This window comes from Lactuca saligna, chromosome 4 (assembly GCF_052625555.1).
Source record: "Lactuca saligna cultivar CGN05327 chromosome 4, ASM5262555v1, whole genome shotgun sequence".
In the NCBI taxonomy this organism is placed as follows: Eukaryota; Viridiplantae; Streptophyta; class Magnoliopsida; order Asterales; family Asteraceae; genus Lactuca; species Lactuca saligna.
Genome location: NC_136420.1, coordinates 124,124,681 through 124,132,989, shown reverse-complemented (window position 1 = coordinate 124,132,989; position 8,309 = coordinate 124,124,681). Strand labels below are relative to the sequence as shown.

The window sequence follows — 8,309 nt, the reverse complement described above, 5'->3', positions numbered from 1 at the left end:
ATTATTATTATTATTATTATTATTATTAAGGGGGAGGCGGAATAACATGACCCCATCCAATGTTGGGTTTAATCTTGACATGTTATTTTAGTTTAGTATTTAATTTAGTAATTGCATAAAACATAGTAGGTCATGGGTTGAATGAGTCATATGGACTAAGTCTTTTGGGCCTTTTGGATCGGTAGTTAAGGTGCTAGAAAATAGTAAACGTGGGATTGTTTTTGTTTGGAATCGTTAGGTTTTTGTAGGCTATAAAAGCCATCTATTTTCTGAATAAAGTTGCAGCCATTTTGAGTTACTATTACTTCTCCTTCTACATATTTCTCACGTAACAAACAGGGGTTGAGTCTTTGGTTTTGCAGTTGACAAAAGAGGGGCCTGATTCCAACATTTGGTATCAGAGCGAGTTGAAGCAGGTTTGAGAGTCGGTGTAGAGAAAGGAGGAGCAGCCCTTGGCTGCAGGGCTGAGAACCGAAAAGAAGAAGCATGTGAGATCAGCAGATAAAATGGTGAAGGGAGAGAAGAAGAAGAATAAAAACATGAAAGGGTTGAGTACTCAAGTGAAAACCCCATAAGCTTTTAAGACCAAGAAGTACTCAGTCACAGCCAAGAGGAAGGGTCATATCTGGTTTGTAGAAGAAAGTCCGCTGCACAACAGCAAATTAGAAAGAAGAATGAAGAATTGAATATTGACTACTACAGCAGCGAAGATTGCTAGAAAGAAAGAAGAAAGAAAGATAGAAAGAAAGAAAGAAAGACAAGAAAGAAGAAAAAAGAAAGGAGAAAGAAGAAAGAAGAGGCCAGTTGCTTGCTTATCTGAGAAAAAAAAACAAGCAGCAAGGTGAAGATTGTGACGTGCAACCTGTTGGATGTTTCTTTCTTGAAAAAGAAACACAGAAAGAAGGATCAAATAAGGGTGGTTTTCCGACTGTGGTGTGTTTCGGCTCTGCTGTGGAGTTAATGGCTCATAGTCGTGTTGACAGTCCGGCTGTGAAGGTGTGATCCCGAAGATTGAAAGCAGGTGGAGATGAAGAAAGACGTTGTAGCAGAAGGTTGTTGTATGTTAGCAAGATTCAGTAAGCAAGAGAAGTAAGTAGCAAGGTTGATCATGCTTTGTTGATCACAGGAAAAGGAAGATATCAAGCAAGAGGTTTGTAGCAAGTAGCAAACCAGAAATCTGTAGCAAGTAGCAGACAATAGCAAGTAGAAAGTTCCAGGTTTGTAGCATGAACGATTGTAGCAAGATGCAAGAAAGTTTTTGGAACTCGAAAGTTTAGCAAGAGCAAGATATAAGAACTTTGTGTTCTTAAAGCAAGTAGCAAGATTGAATAAAATGATTTGGATAGCAAGAGAAGCAAGATCAAGATTGTCAAGATTAAGGGGGTAAATGTTGGGTTTAATCTTGACAGGTTATTTTAGTTTAGTATTTAATTTAGTAATTACATAGAACGAAGTAGGTCATGGGTTGAATGAATCATATGGACCAAGTCTTTTGGGCCTTTTAGATTGGTAGTTAAGGTGCTAGAAAATAGTAAACGTGAGATTGTTTTGTTTGTAGTTGTTAGGTATTGTTTTTTTTGTAGTCATTAGGTTTTTGTAGGCTATAAAAGCCATCTATTTTCTGAATAATGTTGCAGCCATTTTGAGTCACTATTACTTCTACATATTTCTCACGTAACAAACAGGGGTTGAATCTTTGGTTTTGAGTTGACAAAAGAGGGGCCTGATTCCAACACCCAAAATGTGGTGTTCCTAACACCCAAAATGTGGTGTTCCTAGATACAGTTCCCGTTTACATTCACTCTCCTCGTGCATACACACCGTCAAGCCTTATATACTCATTTTCCACAACTTATTTTTTTTGTCATTCACATTTCATCCGGCTTATGAGCTACTTTTTTTTTATCAAGGCAAAAGCTAACCTTTTCAGCTAGTCTATCAACCACAACCTAATCAAAAAACAATTGCTACTTGTGGTTAAAATTTCAATTTTGTGGTTCCGTGTCTTCTAAAGACAAGGGGTTAATATCTTATGAAATAACCATCTGGTTGATATATGTAAATCACAACCACATGCACCTTCAACATTCACTAGGATTTCAGGTTACTCAATGTCAACGTGCCAAAGCCACAAACAGCTTTTGACCCCAACCATGACAACTCAACAATTATTATAGAATCAAAAGAAAAAAGAAAACTTCCACATACAACAAAACAGTAGGAATTTTATTGTAGCCAACAATCTTATGCTAGCAAAGTGCAGTGCTTTAAAAAACCCAATCAGATCAAATCCATAATCAGCTTAGTAAATATGAAAATTTTAAAATATTCAGACATCTTCCTGCCTCATACTTCAGAAGGATCGCTGCTGCGAATGGCTGAAAAACAGACAAAATTCAAGAAAAATGTCAGGAAAAAGATTCCCTAGGTATCACAAGCCTATTTTACTACCTAAACTATAAGCTGAAAACTAATACATATTCAATTTTTAATGTTTAGGCATGCTAATCTACTTGATGATGTTACACTATGATATAATCATGCTCACAAGACCTGTTACATTTACAAACCAAAGCCTTAGAAGCAGGAATCAAATCATGTATTACATCATGATTCTCTTAAGGGGATATCCATTTGCAAAGTTATATGCCACCATGAACAGTTCAAAGATTGTATGGTGATTCTCTAAAGAAGCATATACTCATAAGTCAAATGAAATATAGTTGGCGTCTGTTTGATTGCGACTTATTGAGCTAATGGTCTTATTCAGGAAATTTTCATTTACTATGTCTCTCGATAGCCCAAGAATTTCTGCAGAGCACTACAGCCAAAACTAGACCCAAAAGCATAGGAGACACCCTATAATTGAAAATTTCTTTGTCTTCCCTACCTTACCACATGAAAATTATGATGACAAGAGATTTAAAGTGATCGGAAATGAAAACTTCTAACATACTATATAAGGTTGAAATGTTGGAAAAAAGATTCAATATGGTAAACAGATTTTGAAGCTATAATCTTATAATTAATGAATCGCTTGGACATAGAAAACCCATAAAAATCGAATGAATCCCTAGAAATCAACAGGGCAATCCACAAATCAGAATGATTGTATAATCGAAAGAAACCCTAGATCTAAGCAATCAACAAATCATGTAGAAACGATGAGAGTTAAAAGGAAAAGAGAGTGATTACTAGGCTTCTCAGGCTTTCCGTCAACCCACTTGGAGACGGAAAAATGGACCTTCTCCCGACCGATAGCTTCGGACTTGTAGGGTTCCTTGAGGCAGTTCCTGACTAGGTTGGCACAGATGTTGGAGTATGATATGTAGGTCATCCCTGCAGATCTCCAGAAGGGCACGGCAGCTGTGGAAGCCATCAAAATCTGCAATCTGTATTCCTTTCTTTCTCTCTTCCTCTGTTGGAACGTCGGCTCTCTCCGACTACACCAGTTCTATTTCTATATACCGGATGTTTTTAGGGAAACGCCACAATAGACCCGGTCCACCCCACCCGAATGTTATACAATTTTCACTTTTGAACCCTCAGTTTGCCTCATCATAAGGAGAACCCATGTATTTCGTTTTTTTTTTTTAATTACCAAGATGACTACTCATATATATATATATATATATATATATATATATATATATATATATATATATATATATATATATATATATATATATATATATATATATATATATATATATATCATATTTGATATTGATGTCATCTTATGATCAAATATATAGCTATACAAATAAATCATGACAATAAAGTATATTTAACAATAGGTCTTGGGTTTAACCATATCAAATTGTGTGGGAAATATGTTATTCCTAAATAGCCTATGGTTCAAATCTCATCATGAATAAAAGCATAGAATTTTCAAAATGGTTTTCTATAAGTAATTTGATTTTGGTATAGCTATATTATAACTTGCTTTTATAATATTTTGTGGTTTTGACATAACGAGTTTCTAATTTCAATGGGGTATCATTTTATATCAATGAGAAAATGGTTAAAACTACAATGTTATAATTAGATAAAACTTTCAAAGTACATTGTATTAATAAGAAAAATATTGAAATTTGTAATAAAATGAAATGAAATCAGAATACAAACAAACAAAAATATGATTTTTTTTTTTTAACACAACTAACACACATCCACAATCATACTCATATATTTATACATTTTGTCCCATTTTGTTCCCAGCAAGACTTGAAAGGATGAAAGCTCCATCCATCTACTCTTAAAAATATAGTTTACTTATGCATTTAGCAATTATAATTATATACTAAGGTTGAACGGAGTGGAATTGCTAAACCTCCTCACTACGGTCGCTAACATAATCGAAACACCGCCCCCTAGGGCTCGTTAGGGGGCTTGCTATGAGGCAGTCGCTAGGAACTTAGCGAGACGATAGGGAAAGATTTTGTGGAAGCTGATTGTTGGAGAGGGGTTTATGGGGAGAAGAAGACACAAAAATCATGATTTAACAGTTTTGGTTCATTGATTTTAGCCTTATGACATATTCGACCCTAACTTACAATTTCTTTACAGTATAAATTTCCAGAATTAGCACAAAACCCCCTGAAAAAACCTTATTGTATATTTTTTTTTTAATTTAATATCAAATGTTTGTGTTTTAAAAAATATAATTTATTTGATATTAATTATTTGTAGTTTAACAAAATATAATTTAATTAAATTTGAAAAAGAAAAAAATGATATGATATGAGTGTTATCATTCTCTACCAAATGCTGAAAATGATGTGTTAAGAGGTAAAAATGACATGACACCCAAAAAGATGATGTGACAAGGTGTTAGAAATAGTACCACTCCCCTTAGGCTATGAGAGCATACGGTGTGGGTCATGTTATCAGCTGTTATGGCTGAGTTGACACATCATAACCTCGTTATAACACAATGAACAACACCCCCAAATGATGTTATAGCATAAAATGTGGTAACGGCAACGAGATTCAACATGGAAAACTAACCAATCACATTCTTCTCATTCTCTTTCTATCACTTGCTCTTAACATGTCATAACATTGAAACATCATTTCCTATATGGTGTTAAGATGATGTTAAAAGTGAAGTGACATGTTAATTGATGTTATAACATTGGCTCATACCCAATCCTTTAAGGAGTGGTAGCATTTATAGCACCATACGACATCATTTTTTTTACGTATCATATTTTGGTCTGCCACTTCGCTATCATTTTTTCATTAACATTTCATAGAGAGTGATAACACGTTTAGCACTCTTTGATTTTATTTATCAAAATTAAATAAAATATATTTTTTAATACACAAACATTTCATATTAAATAAATTATATTTTTATAAAACACAAAAATTTAATATTAAATAAAAAGGTTTCTCCTTTTAGACAAACAAATACTAAGTTGCTGAAACTTTAGGAACTAAATGTGTAACTTTTTTTATCTTCCTTCTTAATTCTCTGTTAAAAAAAGGAACCAAGCTTCTTCCCAATTTTCTGGTTAAAAGTAACGACCAAATTAGCAACAAAAATGAAAGCTTCGACTATGGTCCATTGAAGGCTCAAAATCACTCACGGGTTCATCTTCTTATTATTTTGATCTAGGATTCTACAATTTTGTACAAAAGCCCAACCACCAATCATAGCATTCTCTTGCTTTCTCTCTCTCATCTCACTAACGTCGTAGCAACCCATCTTTGGTGACTCCTCAAGCAAAGGTGAGGGGGTGGTGTAACAAGTCCATTGCGAGCCACTCCCTCAAGCCTTAGCCTAAGCTATAGCTAACCAACTGGGTACTTCGTATTTACAAATAATAGCTTTGGACCATCTTGTCTTTGTGGCTGCTTATTATGAAAACATGGCTAAAGTTGTAGTCAATCGCATTAATGTATTATTAGTGTTTTACAGTCGTTCTTTTATGTGAATGAAGCTACATATTACTATTACAATTATAGTATTTTTCATGTACTCACTCATTATAACATTATACTTTAAAACAAATTAATCACCATGCAAATTCTTAGTAGTTTTATGCATATTTTCTGAAAATGAATCACCATGCAAATTCCAAGCTCTTACCAAGCATACAAAGATACTCTTAAAAAAAACATGTTATTCGCTGATAAACTACACAAGCAAAACCGCATTAATGCATCCATCATTCTCAGGATTATTTGTCACTTGAGCATATTTCCCTGCATTCAACCACATCCACAAAAACATCAACCTATGCAACATCACAAACATTTATACATACTTATAAAATAATAATAATAATAACAATCTTACCCCATACTACTTTCCCAGCTGGTGTCACCAGACCTAATTCACTCACATTCACCTAAATTTCACATCAACACAAATTTTTACTCCAACAGACAATAAATAACTACTCTTACAAAGTGGCAAAAACGTACCTCGATTATAGTTCCCTTAGTGACAACACCAAGTGATGTATACATTGGACCATTAGGATTCTTCTTCACACCAATCATTTCAAGATTGAAAGTGCACTTGAGTTCAGGATGTGTCACATGGGCTTTTGTGAACCTTAAACCAGTTGGACGAATAAATCTCTCATACTTTGGAGGTTTTCTTGTGAAACCTTGTCCTACAAATGTCACTTTTGTGATCATCCTCTTCCATTGTTTCGCTGCAATCAATCAATGCACACACACAACTTAACTTATTTGCTTACAAAAAAAAAAGTAGATGAAGAAGAAGAAGGTTAAAATAGTCAAAATACTCACTTTTCCTTTTCCCAGTTCTGATCACTTTGAACATCTCGTCTTCAGCCACGGGTCTTACCTTGGGTAAAGGCACGTCCCACTTCCCTGCTTTCTCCTTTCTTTTTTGTTTTACTGTGTTGCTAAGAATCTGAATGTTTGTTGATTAAATTTATATATTTATATATATAAGAGAAGAAGGGTTTATTACAAAGCCAAATTATTTGAGGAAACAAACCTTTGCTCGTGTTGTGGTCTCACGATCAAGAAGATAGGCAGGAACAGCACCTTCCTGAACATCATCATCCACCTTGCGTCTACTTGATGATTCTTCATGCATAGCCAATCTATAAACACGCATCACAAACGCTTAGCAGGATCAAATACACAGAAATTGATGCCAGAAGAAAGCAGGAAACGTCAATATATCTAAAAAAGATAAAAGCAGTGCAGAGATACTAACGTCTTCTTCATTTGAGCCTTTTCTGCATATCGTTTCTTGGCAAACATCTTGCCCTTGATTCCTAAAGCCTGGAACAAGAGAACAACCATAAAAGAAGGAAACGCTTTTAGTATTCCATGGCTTCCAATTGAGATTTGAGCAATAAGATCAAATTTTCTAATAAAAGTACGCTTTGATGCTCCAATTCCAGGCCCAACATGTCGTGTACCCAAACATTCTTCCAGTGATGCGGGTGAAAACAACATGAAAATGGGCAGAGAAACCAAATAAAAGGAATTCAAAATGATTGATAAGGAAGCGTAACCTTTTGAGCAGTTTGGGAGCGCTTGTGAACTTCACGAGCTTCCTTCTTCCGCTTCCTCTCGAAGTGATCATGACGATAGCCATTTCTCTTCCTGTGAAGCTCTATGTAATCTCCTTGAGGCTTTTAACAACAATGAAAAAGGTTATGAACTCAAGCTAAAATCACAGAAGGATACTTTACAAATTAACTGCTATAACTCGCTGGGATGCATTGTTTTTTGAAATTTAAATCGTACACTTGGGCATAATGGAACATCGTTAACATAAATTCATTGATAAACAAAGCATGCGAATCCATCCCATAAGCAGTTAAAAGCAAATTTAAACACTAACCATGATTGAAGTCGATAGAGCAGATTCAGCACCTTGTTTGCTCTAGACAGAATTTTTTCAATTTAAACCCTAGGAGGGGTGAAGGATGAGAGAGGCGGTCTGCGGTGTTAAGGCGGTGACCTTATCGGTGAATGTATGTTACCGTTGGTAGCCCAGCTAGCCCGGCCCACACATTTGACAAGACAATTGAGCAATTTAGCAAATACTGATTATGGTCTCAATGGCAAGGCAGCCCAATAAGTATTTTGTTTGGATGGGTACATGTTATACTTTTTGATAAGTTATTTTATTTTTAATTTAGTTTATTTGATAAATCGATTTATTTTAATTTAATTTATTTTTATTTTATTAGAATAGAAGTTCATAAGTGTCAATTACGAGTCAAGGCCATAAAGGCCTATATGATAGAGATTGTGATGGCCTGCTTAATTGTCTTTTAATCTAGTTATGTTAGACTTTTTAACTA

At 34.7% G+C, this 8,309-nt stretch overlaps 2 protein-coding genes across 2 annotated transcripts; both read right to left on the bottom strand.

The window, feature by feature from the left end:
• Positions 1 to 2,059: 2,059 nt before the first annotated feature.
• Positions 2,060 to 3,486, bottom strand: LOC145042750 (ATP synthase subunit epsilon, mitochondrial-like). The gene is made up of 2 exons (XM_078991224.1): positions 3,196 to 3,486; positions 2,060 to 2,378 (listed from the first exon to the last, which is right to left on the bottom strand). The coding sequence occupies exons 1-2, from the start codon at positions 3,377 to 3,379 to the stop codon at positions 2,347 to 2,349; spliced, it is 216 nt and encodes a 71-aa protein (XP_078847350.1). The 5' UTR covers positions 3,380 to 3,486; the 3' UTR covers positions 2,060 to 2,346.
• A 2,533-nt stretch (positions 3,487 to 6,019) lies between these two features.
• On the bottom strand, positions 6,020 to 7,966 carry LOC145042749 (uncharacterized). The gene is made up of 8 exons (XM_078991223.1): positions 7,844 to 7,966; positions 7,512 to 7,631; positions 7,208 to 7,275; positions 6,983 to 7,091; positions 6,769 to 6,895; positions 6,436 to 6,671; positions 6,308 to 6,359; positions 6,020 to 6,213 (listed from the first exon to the last, which is right to left on the bottom strand). Exons 1-8 carry the CDS (start codon positions 7,844 to 7,846, stop codon positions 6,146 to 6,148), a joined length of 783 nt encoding a protein of 260 aa, XP_078847349.1. The 5' UTR covers positions 7,847 to 7,966; the 3' UTR covers positions 6,020 to 6,145.
• Positions 7,967 to 8,309: the final 343 nt, after the last annotated feature.